General features: G+C 48.4%; 1 protein-coding gene across 1 annotated transcript in view; it reads left to right on the top strand.

The window, feature by feature from the left end:
* Window positions 1-20260, top strand: part of CSPG4 (chondroitin sulfate proteoglycan 4) — a 372985-nt gene that overhangs the window by 342599 nt on the left and 10126 nt on the right. Inside the window, exon 9 of the mRNA XM_069624563.1 lies at window positions 1662-1845. Coding sequence (XP_069480664.1) covers window positions 1662-1845 — 184 coding nt within the window. The remainder of the gene's footprint in view (window positions 1-1661; window positions 1846-20260) is intronic.

Here is a 20260-nt window from a genome sequence, read left to right as displayed (position 1 = left end):
CGAAGCTGTTTACGGAAAATATTAGCAACTGAAAGTAACCTTTCCACCTAATGAGCCTAATCAAACTTCAAAACAGATATCCTGCCACCCGCTGTCCCACTTAATCTCCCAACAGTCCTCACCTAGGTCTACACCATGTGCACCTGTGCCCGACTGACTCGAGCTACACCGGTCCTCCTCTGCCTCCTCTTGCTTCACAACCCTTCCTCACAACCTTGTCTTGGGAGGATAGCTAAGGAGCAGCGTGCTCCCTTTGGAAGCAAGACGACACGGAGCACCCCAGGTTCGATCCCAGGGTCCGCGCTTAGAAACCTCTGGGTATTAAGCGCGTTATAAATAACCTGTCATTTCATATCCCATCGCACCATATCACTGTAATGTCCTTCCCTCGATACTACCACTATTCCTACTTTCAAATATGCCCTCAAAATCCAGTTGGTCTCCTGAGAAGGGAACTTTTCCTGAACACACCACTCTCCCGACACTTCATCTGCTGCTCCCCACAGTTGTTCTTCAGCCTTATTGTACAGCATAGTTTGATATGAACATTTGTACAGATTTTGTATTTATTTATTGCGCATTTGTATGGCACATGTACATGAAAATATGTTTCCAGGCAGCACAAGACAAGCAGGGGTAGGGGTGGGAGGGCGGGGGGGGGGAGAAAAACAGTAACTGTCGTACAAGGCCTTGTGACATTCCGATCGTGCACATGCAGTAACAGGAAGTGCAGGGAGAGGCGAAGAGGGAGAAGTGCAGAGGAGAGAGTGGCTCAGGGGCTGGGCAAGTTCTAAGGGAGGCCCAGGGGGGCAAGTGCTAAGGGAACAAGGGATGAGGGTAACTAGTGCGAAGGAGGGGAGTGGACCAGACTCAGTAGGCTAGTCGGGGAAGGGTGCCCGAGGGCAAGTACTGGTAAGGGGTGAGGAGGAAGATTGGTCAAAGGAAGGCCTGGCCCCAGAAGGCTCATGAGGGACACAGGCAGCCAGACTACAAAGCAGGTGGAAGCTAGCAAGGGAGAGGGGGGGAGGAGAAAAGGAAGGTCTTGAGAAGCTTCTGGAACTTAAAGAGATCCAGCTCAAGACGGGGAGGCCCAGTGAGGACATTCCACAGGGGAGCTCCTGCTGAGGAAACAGATCCACCACCACTCTCTGTCTGGAGCAATGTCTGCCCTGCAGAGAGTCAGAGCTAGAAGACCGAAGGGAGGTATTTAGGGAGACAGAGTTGGATGTATTGAGGTCCCAGGCCCCAGAAAGCCTTGTGGATGTTGCAAAGGGTCTTGAATTTGATCCTTGCTGTCACCGGGAGCCAGTGGAGAGATTTTAGGGATGAAGAGATGTGGTCCCTTTGCTTGAGGCCAAGGATAAGTCAATTGTTCATATTGTTAGTCTGTGCTCTTGCCTGCATTTGCCCTCAGTTATATATTTTAGCTCCCCTCCACTGCCTGGATCATTACCTATCGCTCTACCTCAGCCGCCCCTTGCAAAGCACCCTTCTCAAGTATTGCACTAGCTGCTTTATGTTAATGTTACAGTGTTTCTGATCAAAGAGCGTACCCTCTTTTTAAAATTAATACAAATGTAAAGAAAAGCCCTAGACGAAACCTCCTTTACATGTTTCTTGGTTTGTGTTTTCTTTCACCAACTCCCTTTACCCCATCATAGGTAGATGCTGGGGAAATCTTCTACCATCATGAAATGCCTTCGGTGCCATTTTGGATTTCCCATGATGCCTTTCGTTTCCGTGTTTCTTCCTCACGGGCGGTGACGGAGCTGCAGACCCTAGAGGCGTCCATCTCCTTTGAGGGCAGCTGCCCTCTACTCCCCAGCCGCCTATGGGTAAACAACGGTAAGTTAGATGGACCAATGCAGCTATAAACATCTGAATATGATGAAGACTTTATGCATGGAGTCACCTCCTGGGGCAGCCATTTTAGGATCTGGCAAAACATCAACGTGCTATTAATGTTCTGTCGGATAAAGCGAACCATAGAACACTGATAAGAAAACTGCTGTTTTGCCAGATCCTAACATGGCCACAGACACCCAGAGGACATCAAAAGCAGGCACCTTCAGGACACCAATTACTATGTTTAGCCAGCTAAGTGCAACATTTTTTATTTATACATATGATATGATATAATATGATAGATTATTTATAACGCGTAACTGCTCACTTCTCTCCAAACTATGGCTCATCTCTATCTCTATTTCCAGGGTCCCCAAACAGTATTTTCCGGAGAGCAGGGAATGTAACTTTGATTTTGTGGTTTTCTGTGGGATTTGCCTGAACTAGGCCAATAGAAGCAACAAGAAAACCAACCGTGAAGGGTAGTAAAAGTACTGTCTTTGCCTCCATGAAGCCGTGGATTCGACCACCTTGTCACGCTGGTTGGCCTTTAAGAAGGATTCACACTAGTGGGGGGGGTAGTCCTCCCTGTGGTAGTTAGTAATTGCAATTATTCCAATGCAAACTCATTCGGCTCTGTCATAGCATCATGCAGGGCAAGCACTACTTAAGCCATATCATGAAACACTGTACTGTATACAAACACTTTGAGAAGAAGACATGCCACTTGTCAACAAAACACGGAACATATGAGGGGCCAGCAGATGTAGTCGCAGTAGAACAGCTCTGGAAAAAAACTGAGAGTTTTCGGAGAACTCTCTGGACTACAGATTGTCACAAATCTGAGGTTCTACCCCCGATCCCTGGGGTGCAACAAGAAGTGGCCCTGGAAATGTTTTTCAGAGTGACTTCATATTGCAGTATGCTAGTGGATGAAGCGAGCAAGCCAAACCCCTCTACGTTAAGTTTTGGAGTTTTCTGGCCAAAATAGCGAATTTCAAAGCACGTGTGTTTCTACATAGGGATTAGAAAGCAGTGGAACCGAACAGAAAACTGGCATAAAAGATGTGAGGAATATATGACTGGAAGCTCTACAACAAATGATTCCCTTCAAAGCGATGTGAACCTGTGGGGTGAGATGGAACGAAGGGGGCGTGGTGACTGGGAGAGAGGGTACGAGGAGTCAAGAAAGCCGGGTACCCACACTTAAGAGGACCATGCGGTGTAGCCCACCAGGAAATCTCCAGAGGTCCCTGTATGACAGACCACCACTTGGTATGCCGTAGGAGGGTTATGGCGGCAATCTTGATGCCGCCAATGCATTCAGGCTTGGATGAATTTGGAGAAGGGGCTATGGCAGACAAAGAGAGCAATTTCTACACTTCAGAGGAAACAGTTTCTTCTGGAAGTTGGTGCAGCCATGTGGTGGAAGTACCCAAATGCCGAGTGTGTGTAAATTGCCCAACACTAGACGCGGGGGGGGGGTTCTAGGCAGGGGGAGAGATGTCCGGGTGGAGTCATAGAGCAGAGGAGGGATTTCTAGGCGCTGCCGCGGTGATGATGGGGTGCAGAAAGCGATGCTGCGGTATGTCGACCCACAAGACGTCTGAAAAACCAGGTTAATAGGCAATGACAGGGGAGAGCTCACAAACTGAAGAATGACAAAGCGTGATAAAGAAAAAGAGAGGACTGGAAGCAAAGCAACAAGCAGAGAAAAGGTGGAACAGCAGAGAAATGAACCACGCAGGGACCAAGAGTCGAAAAGATCCACGTATTCTTCTGAGGATGAACACGGGTGAGAAGAGGCCAGCCTAAAGTGCGTCACAAAAGCCAAGAGCGTTGTGATACACTAACCTTTGAATCTGGCTCCTTCACATAACTAGAAGGCCACCGTTACCCTTGTAAAACCATCATAAACCAGCCTTGTACCCATGCATAGGCAATGGAAAAAAAACACCTGGATCACCACCCAAGTCTTACACATTGTAGCATCAAAAGCCTCCGCCCCAGTTCCTACAGCTTGGGCATTGAAAATAGCCATATGACACAATCCCTAACGCAGGGACATCATTTCACCAAAATGCCAGGGGCAGCGGAAGTGACATCACATGACCCTTGACCTTTGATGACATCACAGGAAGTGATGTCATTTGACCCCACCCTTTCACTCCTTGACAAAACAGGAAGTGGAATCACATAGCATTGTTCCGAAGTACACTACGAAAAACATGGTTACAATATCACTATAATGTTATGTACATTTCATACAAGAATGGATCGCCATATGTATCGTTAAGATCAGTGTGTATAGGCCCATATTACCAAATTACTGTGAATGCAAGCAGACGTCCATGGCCAAATGATAATGATGTGTTATTATATAGTACTTTAACTTATACTTACGCTTTATATATATAGAAAAAATATACATACAATATCACCCAACCTGCGTTGGTACTCATTTATCGACCTCAGAAGGATGAAAGGCTGAGTTGAGGCGTTTCAGAAAAGACTAAATCAGTGACTCACCCCTCTAAGTGTGCCTGAAATAAACCTTTGATGAGTCTAACAATTATTGTATAGAATTCCAGAAAGACACATTATATGGTATTCCTATTCTTTCTTATTTAGGGTCAGTGCTGAAAGTGTTAGACTTGTGGAACCACTGTTCATATTTTTTGAAGAAGCTGGAACAAGACAACCAGCCACCCGAGAAGCAAAGAGCCACATGGCGCTGGCCACAGCCAGGAACTTGCATTAAACACATTTTTTTTTTAAAAAAGACACTTTTTAAAAACTTTTTAAAGTTTTAGCAAGGGAGACGACATGGGTGGCAGGGGAGACCCTGGCGACCCCTAAATGACGTGCCTGCCCCAACAAGTCCACCGGTCATCCCACAAGGGCATATGCAAGGCAATGCCACCTTGTCGCATACACAAACCCTGCCAGAATGTGAGGTAGGCGGACACCCGAACTCTAAGGACGCAGGAATGCTGTCCAAAGGCACGGTTACACGTGCAACTGCCCTTCTGCAAACCAGTGCCACCAGGGCCGGTCTTAAACCAGTTTGCACCCCAGGCGGGAAGCATTGTTGGTGCCCCCTCAAAATGTTGGGAGAGGTTTTAACTTCAGAGACGATATGGGTGGGAGGCATCTTACTTCTTTACACATTGTAATGCAAATATTCCAGCGCAGCTTCAATGTTACAATCAGTTAACTCTCTCTTCACGTCTGATACCACACACTTAAGCACTGCTGTGAGAGGAACGGTCTCCTGCCCCTGCCCTTCCCATCACTCACCTGAAATGCAAGTACAAACACCCATTCGATTTCACTTGCCTACAAATGTATGCAATGCAAATGCATGTGCTAACAATAAACATGTTTACATTAGTAATTGCCGGGCATTTGTTAACTGTGCAGCCACCAGCACTGTTTATTGTCTCTGTCCTGTTGTGTCCTTCTACAGCTGTGTTCTAACTAAACATGATGAACGGAAGAGGGGTGATTGCTGGAGTCTGAAATGTCTGTAAGATAAAGAGAGGGGGTCATTGGGTTTTTTGTGTTTTGCTTAAGGTTCCAGGTGTCAGGTCTGTATCACTGAAGCTGATCAGGGCTATTTGCCTCGGCTTTGCTTAATTCACTCGAGGTGGGCAGTTGGGGTGGCAGGGGTGGGTGGGCAGTGTAACTGGTACCTGTCCCCTACCCATGCCTCCCTTATCCCCACCCTCTCAAGTGTCTGACCTGGTGCTTCTCCAGTGCCTGTATGCGCCTCAGTGTGTGACCAGGTGCAACACAATGATGGGTGAAGCATTGCCTCTATGTGTGCCCTGAGCAGTCTCTTAGCAAACACCAGCAACATGGGGAAGCCTGGCCTGGGCCACCTTTGTGACAGATTGCATAGTGCTCAGGAAGCAAGCCACAAAATATATAAGCACATGTGCTTGCTGTATCACTTTTAGCCTACAGGCATTAACTAATATTCAAGTTGGTTGCATTATTTCAGTGACAACACGGATGGCGAGGCTGAAATGTAAATAATGGACTTCTAAAACATTGATTGTTGCTTCTGCGGTCCACAACCCAACCTTACCATGTTGTATTACAGTGTAATACTACGTTCCGGACGCCCATTCCTATATAGTGTTTACATTGGTTGCACAAAATTAATATTAACAAAAAGCTATTTTAGGTTATTTTACACTTGCTATTTTGGAAATAAAACACTTGATATTTATAAATTGCTGTGCTTGTGCTACACGAGAGCATGGCAAAAAAGGGCTGTTCATCTCTGTGTTAAAGTGCACTTAAAACGATGACATTGGTCACACAGCCGTGGCCAGGGTGATGGTAAACTCCTTCATGTCCGGACAAATTCTTTTGGGTTATCGGCACCCGCCAGGGGTGTCCCTTCTCCCCCATCCTGTTTGCCCTTGCCATTGAGCCCATGGCTGACTTCATTAGAGAGAGACATGGACACCGCGGTCCCTGCCTAATAGGCCGCCCGGAGATAGTGTCCCTATATGCAGATGACATACTTCTGTATGCTCGCGACCCACACCTCAACCTAGACCCCATACTGCATGACATCATTCGTATCGGACAATTCTTGTCGGAAGTATTTCCGCTCACAGACAATACTCCTGTAGTCCAGGGCCACTTCACTCTTCGCTAGTCGGCCGACCATATAAAATATCTGGGGGTGACTGTGTCCAGAACATGCCCATGCTGCCTAAATTGCTCTATGTGTTCTTCAACGTCCCAATCTGGCCCGGTAAAGACTACTTCACCAGACTACATTCACTCTTCGCCCAGTTCCTATGGCACTCTGGTGCGGTCAAGAAAAAGTGGACCGAACTGACTCCCACATATGATAAGGGGGGGGGGGGAGTTTCTGCACCGCACACCGAATTGTACTGTATGTCCTCCCAGGCACAATATGCGTCATACTGGTACATAGTGGAGCCCCCTCACATGTCAAACTGGAATCGCTGGCTGCCCGTTGCACCGACCTCAAGACCCTCATGCTAGATAAACGCTATAGGGATGATTCCCCGTTGGACCCGGTGGCCTATACACTGAGGGCCTGGTGGCTGCTCTTTGCCCAGGTGGGGGCCACACACACTTTCTATAAATGGCTCCCAATCTGGAACTTTCTGGGGCTACTGCCAACGCGTGATAAGGCGATTCATATCCATTGGGAAGTGCTGGGTTACAGAGAATTAGCTGACCTGTTTCCAAACGGGGCATTCATCACGCCTGAGACCTGGAAACCGGGCCACAGAGATAGTGGGGTTGACCTCTTACAATACTATCGGGTCCGCGCTGCGATTGCAGCCCACTGGCCTGCGTACCCCAAGGAACCTTCAGAAACGGCGATTCTCGCTTACATTGTCAATTCGGGGGATAGTAGCCACGTGGTGTCCTCACTACATAAAATAGAATGGGATGGGATGGCCCCACCCTCCCAGAAAGCGTGCTTGTGTTGGGCAGAGGAATTGGCAACTGCCATTTCCGATACCCAATGGGCACACATGTGCGCACACACCAGACTGGTCTCTCCCACCTTTTGCTTTAAATTCATGCAATTTAAGATTCTACATCGCCTACACAATACCCCCGCCAGACTATCCAAAATGCTACCCCCGCCTACACTACATGGTTGTCCCAGATGTAATGAAACAGAAGCGGATCATCTACGTATGTTCTGGGGATGCCCGTGACTGGAAACGTTTTGGTCAATAATCATTGAGATTCCATCTGACATAACAAGCCCCTCATTAGAGAAACACCCTCTGGGCATGTTGTTTGGTTTGTGGTCTGGGCCTCTGGGTAGAGACGACCAGGCCTTTGCCAATGTTAGTTGCATGCTGGCTAAAAGGTCAATACTCCTCCATTGGAAGAATAGGTGCCCCCCCCCCCACTGTGGGCGAATGGATGAAAGCACTGACATGGGTGCAAGATGGAGCGATAATCTCTATGCCAACTCTCTTTCCCCTGTGACCAGACCCCATGATATCTGGTGCAGTCTCTGCTCCTACCTGGCCAGAGAAGACAGGTGTGAATGACACTGTCCATGCACTTTGAATGTTTCTTCTGATGTACTCTCCGTATGTGTGGGGACGCCTGTACCGATGCAATCGGATATTAATGTACGAGACCTCTGTCTAAAGGGTGACCCCCTGTCTCTATTGTACCTTGAATCGCCAACTGTCTAAATAAAACTAAAAAAACAAAATAATGATGTCAATGGTGTTGTTGGAGTCAGACTGGCGCCCTGTAGACCCTGGAACCTCAGGCAGCCGCCTGCACTGCCTGATGCAAAGACCGGTCCTGAGTGCCACGGTCAAGATACCATGTGATGCAACCGTAACCGAAAAAGTGTGAGCCGGTTACGTGCTACACTTGCCCAATAAAGCACGGTTCCCTTGGCCTGTAGGTTCATATAAAGTGACCAGAGGCACGGAGCTGTGGCGGTGTTGGCCAATCTCTGTAGGCCGGTGCGCCGAGACAGTGGGGTCGTGGACACACAGCCCCCACCACCACCACCACCACCACCGCCCCCCCCCCCCCCCCCCCGGGGCCTGGGAACATTCTCCTGGGATGGTGCGTCAGGAAGCGCCGCCGGGACTCTCCCACAGTGGCTGGACATCCCCAGTGGCCCAGCTCATCCCAGGCTCCCAGACGCCAGCCCACATGCTTGCAGGCCCCCGTCCCCAGATACTCCCAGAGGGCCGAGGACGTGCATTTCTAGCTTCCTTTCTCAGGCCAAGTTTAATTGTTTCAGTTTGTTTAAAGATAACAAGAAAAACTATTTTCTCAAACGCATCCTGGCATTTCACAAGATTGCTATTAAAAAGTCAATCTCTCGATCTCCTCCGTCCCCCTCGAAGCGCCCCCCGCCCCTCTCAAATTCCCTGGCCTTCCTCATCTGACCTACTCCGTCTTCTCGAGCCCCTGCTGTGAATATTCACATTCCTCCAGGGAAAGGAATCTTGCGCTGCTTTCTCTCTTCTCCTATAGGTCAAACCGAGCCTATTCTCATACTGGTCTACTGGTCCGAAGTGCCAAGAGACCTGGAAGAGGGCAGCATTGGCGCTTTATAAAACCCAACAACATATGACAAGCACCGGTACGTATACATATGTTTAAACGCACCCTAACCCCAAAGGCTTACCCCGTACTTTGTACAAAACTAAAACAATTCTAAAACAATTCTACATTTAAAATTATATATTAAAAAAAAAGAATAAAGGAAAGTATAAAAATATAACATCAAATCCAAACGAAAAAAAAAGGTAGAAAAATACAAAAGCAGTGAATAGGAAGAGATACCATGACTGTCCGCACGCGAAGCACGGCACACCGCCTCCACAACACCGACAACCATTTGCAGACTTGAAAGACAGAGCAACCGGTGTTATTTATTTATTTTCACATTTTTTTCTATTAGCTGTTTAACTGTGCATTTGCAACGCGGGCCACTTAAAAACGCCCACAAAAGCAACTAAAGAAGGAAACAGGAACAAGGGTTAAAGGAAGTAGTCAGGGTGTAGATCTAGTGACTCACACGTGCACTTTTTGTTATAAATGCAATCACTGCATTTCTTGAAAAGTCAAATTCTTTTCAGCAGTCTCCAAAATCGTTTTCTATATTTGTGATATTACGTAATAATTTACTCGTGGAAGATAATAACGCAGCTTTGCAGCCGACACGTGTTTCACACCAGTAGGGGCTTTTTCAGGGCTTATCTCAGGGATATTTGCATATAGTTGAGCTTCCTTAGTGTTATTACTATTCGGGGATTACCTCAAATAAATAGCTTCATCTGTTGCACATTGTGGCTCTTCCTTTAAAAGATTAATTCCATCTATCACAAACTACGCAATTTGAGAAAGAATGTTTTTGGGTACATGCAATTTCATAGTGAACTCATTGTCAATAGTGGACGACGCCCTCAAGCAATTTCTTTCTGGGAGAGGAGACTTGTTCAGTCCTAAACTTGTAACATTGTCTATGCCAATAACAATTATGTCCTCTCCTACTCTTCACTCTTCCCACCCTCCTCCTCTCCTCATCAAACTTCCTCTCCTCCCATCTTACCCTCATCCTCTCCCCTGCTGTTAACCCTCGCCTCCTCTCTACCTTCCTCCTACTCTCTCCAACTCTTAAAGACACCTACTTTCGCCCAGTCCTCCCTCTCCTCCAGTCTCCACCAAATAGCCCTGTCCTCCAAACCCCCACAGCCTTCTACCAGAGATCTGCCCTGATGAAGGGCCTGACCTCCCCCGATCTAACTTGCCAGAGAGGTGCGTGTGTGGAACGCTTGTGTTCTGAGTGGTTGTCTGATTCTGATTCATTCCCGCCCCCTTTTTCCCGGGCCCACGCGGGTACGAGCAAATACAGGCATTTTCCCCCATCTTGTTTTTCTTTTCCAAGCAAACATGCAGAGAGTGGGGGCAATCGAAACCAGGGCCGGCCTTAGCAGCCGTAGCGCCCTGGGTCGCAAAACAAAAATGTGCACCCCCCCTCAAGTGCGCTTCTTGTTATTAAATGCGCTCCACACACGAGAGCGGATCGCATTTCATTTCAATAGGGCGCCTGCCACGCACCTTACCACCACACCAGCTCGGGGGAGACATTGAAAGACTCCCCTGAGCTGACGTGGTGGGCGGCTAATGGCAGCGCGCCCCGGGCGGGCGCCCGGGCAGCCCACATCTAAGGCGGCCCGATCGAAGCTATGTGTTATGCGAGCCTGCTTGCTCTCCCATGTTTGCACTACACACCCTGGACACTTTTGTCACGCATGGGCGCCACTCTATCTACATTTCCTGAACGGCCTGTGACAGTCGGCAGAAATGTCTGCATTCCTTGTGTCCCCACTGCTGCTAACCAATGCTACATGAGGGTCACAGGGGGAGAATGTTCGATGATTGGTTTTGAGATGTAGTCCAACCTATCTTATCTTAAATCTCTGCCCTTAAAAGGACAGCACAACCAGGCGTCTTACTGTGACGAGCCCCTGCCTCCTACTCCGTGCATGGTCCCGCTGGTCAGGGCATTCTCCCCACTCTGCCAAAGGCTCAGCATCATGGCGCAAAGCTGCAGCAGCCGACCCTTGTGTCCTTCCCAACCATCACACCAGTGGACAGGAAGGGATAGAGCCGGGCGATAGATCAATATTGGCAATATATCGATATATTTTATCCTATTGATATATATATCAATAGGATTCGACAATATCGTTAACATCGAGATATATAAATATGTATATACATTATTACATATACTACAGTTTGTATTTACATTTTGATATTTACATAGCTTATTCTACTTTTTTTATTTACATTTTAATATTTATACAGCTGAGGAACCCTGTATTAGCATTTCTGTGACTTCTCACATGTATTTGGCGGCTTACAACTAAGCATTTAACCCACATAAACAATATCAAAATGTATATTGTATATTGAGATATAGCCCACAAATATTGAGCTGTGACTTTTGGTCCATATCGCCCAGCCCTAGGCAGGGAACTTCATCACATACCACCTCCCATTTGGGCTCCCCTTTGTGAATATTGGGAAGGCAGCTCTAGTAGTTTGGGTTGTTTTGGTGGTGGCTCTGTCCGTGTTACCGTAAACGATTGTGGTTAAAGAGAGAGAAACCACTGCATAACTCGGGAATTAGCGTCCTTAGTTCTTGTAAACCAACTAAGAGGGGCATGGAGCATGGATATTTTCTTCCTGTCCAAAAGTACTTAATTGCATCTATAGTCAACTTGATGGGCAGACATTTGAATACAATAAGTGCATTCTTCTTCTCCCTGAGCAAGTGCTTGCTCCTGATCAAAAGAATTGCCTTCTCTAGGGCAATACGCATTTGCATTAGGAAGGTCCCAAGTCCCACTCTAGCGGCTTCTGTCTGCAAGACAAAGAGCTCTTTGAAATCTAGTATTTTTAGGAGAGGCGAATGGCAAAGAGATTTCTTCAATAGTCCAAAAGCCTCTTCCATACTATGAGTCCAATCGGTCCGGCTGAACTTGGATCCCCTGAGTCGATCAGTAAGAGGTCCTGCTAATGTTGAGAAATTAGGGATGAATTGTCTGTACTATCCCACAAACCACAGTAAGGCTCCCCATCCCCCTTGATTCCTTGGCTGCTGGATCTTTTGCATAGCTTCTTATTTTGCTGCCCGTGGCTGCAGCATACCTCTGCCAACAGTAAAGCCAAGATACTTCACTGTAGTAATAGTAAGGTGACCTTTTCCTGGTAAGCGTTAAACCCGCTCCTCACCAGGCTCTGTGTAATCAGGTAGAGCTGCTGCATATGTCCTCCAGACTACTTATCTATACAACAATATTGCAGTGATAAGCTCGAGTACAGTGTTGGTGAGGCTGCAAGAGAAAGTCCATTCTCCATTCAAAATTGGCTGGTACAGCCTGCAATCCGAACGGTAACACAGTGAATTGGCATAGGTAGCCCCATAGGTGTCAAGAAGGAGTTATTTTCATGGTCCTGAGGAGCTAGGGGTATTTGCCAATATCCCTTGTTTAAGTCAAGAGTAGAGATGTACTTGGCAGAGCCAATCCCCTTAATCATCTCGTCAGTTCTGGGCATCAGGTAGGTATCAAATGCTGACATTTTGTTGACCTTTCTGAAGTCAATACAAGACCTGTATGGACCTTCTGGCATGCCCACGAGTACAGTGGGTATGAGCAACGGTTATGTGGGAAGGCTCAAAGGCACCCAACTCCAGCATTTGCTGAAGATCCCCTTGTATGACTTTCCTTCAGACAGCTGGAAATTGGAAGGGTCGATGTGGACTGGTGGAGTCTCCGTTCATTGAACAAACCCAGTATCTCTTCCACGATGTCCTGGAAAGATTCTAGGTAGCCCCAGAGGTGAGCTGCCTCTGGTACAAGCTTCCATTGTTTAGTGGTAGCCTCTGGTGTGACGTTGACTTACATGCTGGCCCTCATCTCAGGATCATTAGGGTCCTTTGATGCTGTCAGCCATTAATACTGTGGACATGTGAAGTCTTTTGACAGTCGACCTGTTGCAATGGGATCATTCAGATTGGAGAGCAGCTCTGTGACCCGATAGGGCAATGCTACTTGGCAAGGAGTTTGTTCTCCAAAGTGGGAAGGAAAACTATGCCTTGATTGCCAACTTGGCACTTCCTCAGACAGGCCTGGCAGTTGCAAAATGTTGGCTCTTTCCTCTGACTGGCCTACAGGTGCTGGTGTAGCACATCCCTCTCCAGCCAAAGTCTTTCCTCAGTACCCTGGACAAACTCAGAGGTTTTATTTCCAGTGCCCTCTTGACTCACATCTTGGAGCATATCAAGGGCACCACAGGGCTCTCCTCCATAATCTATCTCAAGGGGCAAATAACCTGTGAAAGCTTGAGGGCTTTTCTCACAGCAGACAGGGTACCAGGGCAGTAGGACATTTCAGTTTCTGACACCTTCCCCAACCAGCTGTTGCAAGAGGCTTTTCAAGGTCTGATAGAATCTCTCCACCAAGCCATCCACCTGTGGCCCATACATGGAATTGCAGAGGGGATGTATACAGTGGAGATTCTTAAGCTCTGTCATTAGTTTGACATAATGGCTAATGCCTGGTCAGTAAGTATTGCTTTTGGGAACTCAACCCTCCTAAAATAGGGGACGAAATGCTTGATGATTTGCTCAATGGTTTTATTTCTTGAAGAAAATACCTCTAGATACTCTGTGGTGTTGACCGGAGTCACTGATAGGACCCTAGCCACTGCTTTGGGGGGGCTTAGCGGTCTCATTATTCCATGCCCAGTCTAGAAAAAGGCGCATCAACAATCAGTGCAGGCTGCAGGGGAGCTCTCCCCTCTACATCAGGAAAACCGACATAGTATCTACTTCCCAAATTTGTGGACCGAGCACAGAAACCTGAGAATTTGTATAGGCTTTCACACAATGAGTCTTATATAGAATGAGTCATCAGTAGGATACATTTAGTCAGTCACATTAACAATGACCTTTCCAACAGCGCTTCCTCTGACCTTGGAGGGTAAGGTTCTTCAACACAATTCGACACCTGTACAAAACCGTTTGTCCGAGCCACATGGCACAATACACCGCTCTAGCAGATTTTTCCATTACAGGGAATAAGATCTGACCATATGCATAGCCCCATCTGTCTCTCGTTCCAGTTCTCTAGCGGCTAAACATGCCTTCATGTGACAATGTAGGGCATGTCACTGGACTTACACCATTACTGCACTGCTTTGTGGGCTCTCACATGCATGCCAGCCAATCAAATGTTACACTGACACTTCCCTAAATATGGATGCGTTTACCATGTCGCCGCCCAAAAATTGCTGTGGTTCTGCTCTGTCCATGGCTCATATACTTACGCGGGTCAGCAGAAATAACTGTCCGCTACAATAGTTCTAGGGTGGCCTTTGTGGATGCCACTTCTTAAAACCATCTGTCAAAACGTTTAGCGGTTCCTACAAAGTCACAAAATCAGAGGTGTATTTCAACATGGTTTATAAGAGTTTTTTACAAGGCTGGCAAATGGAAAAAGGAAAAAACTCAAATTAGAATGTCTCTGACAATTGCCCCTCAGGACATTCTCTGGGTTCTCGAAGTGAAGAGTCTTTCTTGAACTTCCCGCTTTCTTTGCAGCGTCTTTTGGAGCTTGCACGTGGTGGAGAAACCTCCTCGAGTTTTGTCAGGTCCCGTCAGATAATCGCCAGCAGGCAAGCCCACGAAGTTCAATCCAAGCCCGTCTTTTACCAGCAACCAGAAGGCCAGGTTATCATTTTCACTGTTTTCCACAAGGTCTCTCTCCACTTCCAGCCCTCAGTGTCCTGCTCTTCCGGTCACCGGCCTACTCCCACTTCCTCCTAGATATCGTGTAACATGTGCGTAACTATGGAACGTCCTCGTCTCACTTTCCTCTCCCCCTCACTGTCCTTCACCTGCCCCCGTTTGACTCTCTGCCAAATACACATTCCTTCAGACTTCCGATGGTCACCTTGGTCAGGTTTAGGGTTCACCCTACTCCAGACAGACACTGTGGTTATCTCTCGGTGGGTGTTACTCCACTCCCACTCTACTGTTCTTCCTCTTTCCCTCCATCTCTCTTCTGCTGTTACACCCTTTCTCCTCTTTTCTCACTCTTCTCCACTCATCTGTCATGATGCTTATTCTCCTCTCTACCCCCCTCCTCATTTCCTCTGTCGGTATGCTCTATGCTCCCACTTTTCTCCTCGCCCATGCTGTCATGACTCCTCTCTTCTCACCCCTTTTCTCCTTCTCTCTCCAACTCTTATCCTCCTGTTGGTGAAGCACAGTTCCCCTCGCTCTCCTATTTCTCCACGGCACAACCTGGAAACTTCCTGAGTTTAGGAGCAGGGCTCAAGTTGAGGGTACAGTCGGGTGGACGGAGTCCCCCCACTTTGTTTGTCAGGACTTGAACCTTTTTAGGAGCGAGTTTATCTCCCCCCGGAACTACTGAACATTCTGTGACAGTCAGCTCAAATATCTGCATTGATTGCTTCTCTCTGGTGCTAATTGCCCCTAATATATGAGGGTTACAGTGGAAGAGTGCTTGGTGAATGGGCTGTGTTATAGTCTGCATAGTTCTTTGGGTGATATCCTGGCCCCTTAAAGGGACAGGGCCTCAGGGTATCGTACTGCTATGCACCCTACCTTCCAGTCCATGGATGGGTATGGTTATTTTGGGGCCGGCGGCGGTCACACGGCTGGCCTCACAGTTGCTGGGGGCCATGTTGATGTGCCGCAGTCACCCAAACTTAGTTGGTTGCAGGGTAGGACCCTGTGAGGCTGCGGGGACACTGCCTGGGTGCCGGAGCACCTTGGATGCCAGCAGCATCCTGGATGGTGGGCGCCTGGGCTGATCCTAGGGCACCAGGCTGGTCTGGGGGGCCCAGAACAGCAGAGACCTGCAGGACCATCACCACATGGTGTGGGCCTGCAAGCCAGGGCTGCAGGACTGTGATCACATGGTATAGGCCTGCAGGCCCAAAGTGAGAGGCGGAGACAACAGGAGTTCCATAGTTGGAGTCTGCAGCCGTTCTCATGCACATGCCAGCAGTTGCTCCTTTTACTTGCTTGGGCCATGACACAGTCATGGCCCATCTTAATAGGGCATTACATATTGGGAGGAACACACAGCTTAAAAGGGCAATACGCATGGGAGGGTCACACATCACACTCCTCTTTTTCCCTAACAAACAAAACAAATATTGTTGAGGCACACATGATTTCCCCCCTTACAGAAAGACAATACTTATACTACTGGGAAGTATGGGGTAGACAGATAGTAGGATGTGCCACTGACACATACATAGAGACTCAGTTAGTTGCAGACATAAAACCTATTAACACACTCTAAATATACTCAGCGGCTGACAGTCGTGGTTGGTGAACCGCCGGTGGAAAGGTGGTAGTTCTATCACATTTTACAACACCCTTTATTAACCTGGGGTAAGTGGAACTTCAACCACTGAATGATGCCATTGCTAGCTACTGCACCATTTAGAGCATGCCAACAAACTACAGAAGCACAGCATCACATCTATTTAACTGGGACCACTTTAAGCATATAATCTATATGCAGGCTCACAGCATCTAAACACATGTTTGCTGAGTATCTTCCGAGCACTAGCAGGACTGCAGGAGACCAGTGCACCTTGCGTCAGTGTCCATTCAGGATAGTCATTACCACGGGTCCAGGTCCATTGATGGTACAGTTGAAAGGCTGGCCACATCTGCTTAGTCACTTGATGTTGAGGCAGGCCGCGAGATTGGATTAGCAGGATGTCCAGCCTGCACCACATGATGTTGACAGGGCAAGGGTGTCAGCATGTTACTCACTCCCCTTTTCTTGGCCACAATCCCCCAGGCAGGAGTGTCCCTTAACTGCAGTGGGACAAGCACTCGTGCAGAGCTGCAACCCTCACTTGCCCATTGCACCGCTTCTTGGTGGTGGGAGCCAGGGCCGCATGACGTTGGCCGGCCAGACACAGGTGACAGAGTGTCTGGGCCACATCTTCTCCTCCCCCAGGCAGGAGTGCTGCTCTCTCCTTCCTTTTCCCGCAACCACCGTTGCAGGGTGTCACTGGGGTCAGGGAGTCGCTGGTGGCAGGATGTTAGGGCCACTTGCAGTGCAGACAGGGCGACACTAGTGGCGGGGTGTTAGGGCCACTTAGGGTGCCAGCAGGGGTGACACAAGTGACTGGGCGTTGAGACCACTCTGCTCACCTCTTGCTGCGACATGGAGCTGCGTATTGAATCAATGCCAGTGGGCCCGGGTTCTTTGCTGGGGCTTTCACTTTCACTGCTCCGACCCAGAGCCTACACCAATCACTGGCGCAGCGTGAGTCCGTAGGGATGGGCACACTTCAGAAATCTCCGAGGTGAGGCACACTTTTGTTTCACCGCCTGACCGGGGTCTGCAGCGGGCCATGTACATGTGGTTAATTATGCTCCGACGTGGAGCTCATCAAAAAACTCACAGTCTCCTTGGCCTGGGATATTTTCCTTCAACTCCAACACCAGACCAGAGGCCGGAACACCCACAACATTCACTGCCAGCGGCCCAGGAAATCACTGGGCTGCCACTGTGCTGTGGGGCTTCTTACATGTTTTTTTGTACGGTTTTGCCGCACTTCATTCTCTTCACTCACCGCCAGCTGGGCCAGGGATCGCTGGGGGGCCTTTGCGTCTCTCCAAATCCGCTCTGATGAAAGGAGCGCTGGAGACGTGGCCGCCAGATCGCTCAGGTGTACTCCAGGTGCACCAGCGGCATGGGGACATTCAGGCTGAGCCTGCAGCTTGCACAGGGGGCACTCACTCTCCCTTCTTTTCCATAGGTGGACAGCTTGACTCTCTCTCCCCCAGGCGGGAGCTCAATTTCTTCTTTGCGCTGTGGCCACTCCATTTCTTTTCACATCACGGGGGCTCTTGCTCCTCTTCGTCGCCGTTATTGTGGGGCCGGTGGCGGTCACACGGCTGGACTCACAGGTGCAGGGGGGACCAGCACCATGTTGGCGTGCTGTGGTCACCCGGACTTACTTGGTTGCAGGGTCGGGCCCTGTGAGGCTGTCGGGACACAGCCTGGGTGCCGCAGCACCTCGGATGCCAACAGCATCCTGGATGGTTGGTACCTGGGCTGGATCAGGGCACCAGGCTGCTCTGGGGGGCCAGGCCAGCAAGGACCTGCAGGATGGTGATCACACGGTATAGGCCTGCAGGCCCATAGTGAGAGACATAGACAGCAGGGGTTCCATAGTTGGAGTCTGCAGCCGTTCTCATGCACGTGCCTGCAGTTGCTCCTTTTATTAGCTTGGCCATCACACCAAGGGACAGGCAGGAGATGTCAAGGCCACTATTTATCATGTATTCAAAACCTTCCAGCCATCACACCTACTACGTTTTCCAGAAGCAGCAGCCTTAAAAAAGTATCATTTGAAAACAAATCCCTTCGCTCAAATAGCCTTTTTTATACTTTACATTTGTCTAGTTAAGGAGTGGAATCACGCATCATATTCTGTTTCAAACATTGACGTAATCATCGGTTGCAGCAGGAAGAACAGCACGAGCCCACGTGTAGATATCTAAATAAGCTCCCGCACTGCACGCTCAGATCCACTCCCACAGGAGGCTACGAGGAGCCATTTTAAAATGAATCTTCGCCACTCAGCAGCGACATTTACAAAGTAATGCAAATACACAGAGAGAGAGAGAGCGAGAGAGAGAGAGCGAGCGAGAGAGAGCGAGAGAGAGAGACTCAGTTAAGCAATGTCAGACTTCCAGTCATCAACCTATTTTTGCCACCATGTCAAAGATGCTGTGAGTGGCAATGATTCATTCTAAAATGGCTGCCCACATCAGCCTCCTCAAGAATTTTTGTGAGGGGTTAACCTACATACATTTGCATGTGGTCTAATGTTAATCTTCAAGGTGCCACCCATGGTTACCTCAATGTTTTACATAAAATATGATGCAACATAGCACTGCAATGCTACTGGTTTCATAAACAAATGACCACAAATACGAGGTCACAAGATAAATAACTATGGCAATATGTATGAAAACCCATGTGGTTCTCCATGTAAACTGTTAAATAATACCATTCTAAAAACCCTGAGAAGGCAGGTCTAGCCATGCTGGGATAGGAGACTGATGGCTTCATTCCGCTGAGCCTGGATAATCGAGGTGAATCTGCCTGATCAATGGCTACTGCATCGATGGGGTGAGACTTTTTTGCTCCGATTTTCATCACTCACTCTGCGCTGTGGTCAACAAGCCAACGGAACGGAACCTCTGCGGATCCCGAGCTCCATGGCCTTCCGCCACTGCATGCAGCGAACCTGTAGCGACCTCCGCTATGAGGAACAGCAATGGCGGCCTCCATAGCAAACATTGTGGCTGCCACTGCACTGTAGTTTCCTCCCCAAGTTATTTCCTGGCACATGAACGTTGGTCAGAGAGCCCAGGATGTGAGCAGAATGCTGTCCTCTGCAGTCTGGTGCACACACTCTAGTTTGGAGTGCCTGCACTCAATAGGGAATCATTTGGAATGGGAGCGAGAGAGCACTGAAGGATTTGCTTCGTCTGTTTCTCCGCGTCTGCTCCGACCTTACTCTAAGCACAGCCTTATCTCAATCCTTGGAAGCTCTCAGGTCATTGATTTGCTATCCTTTAAGATCCCTCTCCTACACGGCAGTCTACAATACCTAAACATGGTCGCATTGCTCCTCGGGGTTATCCACCCCAACCAATCGCCTGTTTCCTTCTGAGTCCACCTTTTCTGTCAATCTCTTATTTATGGTTATTACGGTATTTATTGAGTGCGGATCTAGCTACGGGACGCAACGGGGTGCTTCATCGCCACCTTTGCCGCCTCACATTCAGATTTCAGGAAATAATTACAGGTGGCTTTTCCCTCAAGTAGTGCACAGGTGTTATTGCCAAGAGACCCGTTTAGCCCTCGACCCCTCATCGAAGCAATCGGCTGCTGATATTTACGTAGCCCATCAGCGTTCAAGTTTTTCGTTTCTGGTGATTCCCAGTAGTAGGCCGTACCTCCTTCAAATGCAAACCCTCGGCACAGACCACAGACACCAAATGCAAAGTACATATTTTTGACCTTTATAGACATTTAGGCTGAAAAAAAAACAGTAGTCTTTTGGGGATGTCTTGTGCAATGTTCAACCTTCGTTAAGAAATATTCAATTTGAAGCACGTCTCTGACGGCATGTTGTAGAAGCCACTGCGTCCTGCATATCATGGAGACGGCAAATCATGAAGAGTCGATCCTTTGTATATGCTGCGCTAGAGGTCTTCGCATTCGAAGCAGTTCTTCATAAACCGCTATGCAAATTAAAATTTGTTGTGCCACCA

The sequence above is a fragment of the Ambystoma mexicanum genome, chromosome 11 (assembly GCF_040938575.1).
Source record: "Ambystoma mexicanum isolate Mex_15411 chromosome 11, UKY_AmexF1_1, whole genome shotgun sequence".
Classification (NCBI taxonomy): domain Eukaryota; kingdom Metazoa; phylum Chordata; class Amphibia; order Caudata; family Ambystomatidae; genus Ambystoma; species Ambystoma mexicanum.
Note: the sequence above shows the minus strand (reverse complement) of the source record. Positions and strands in the feature narration are given on the sequence as shown.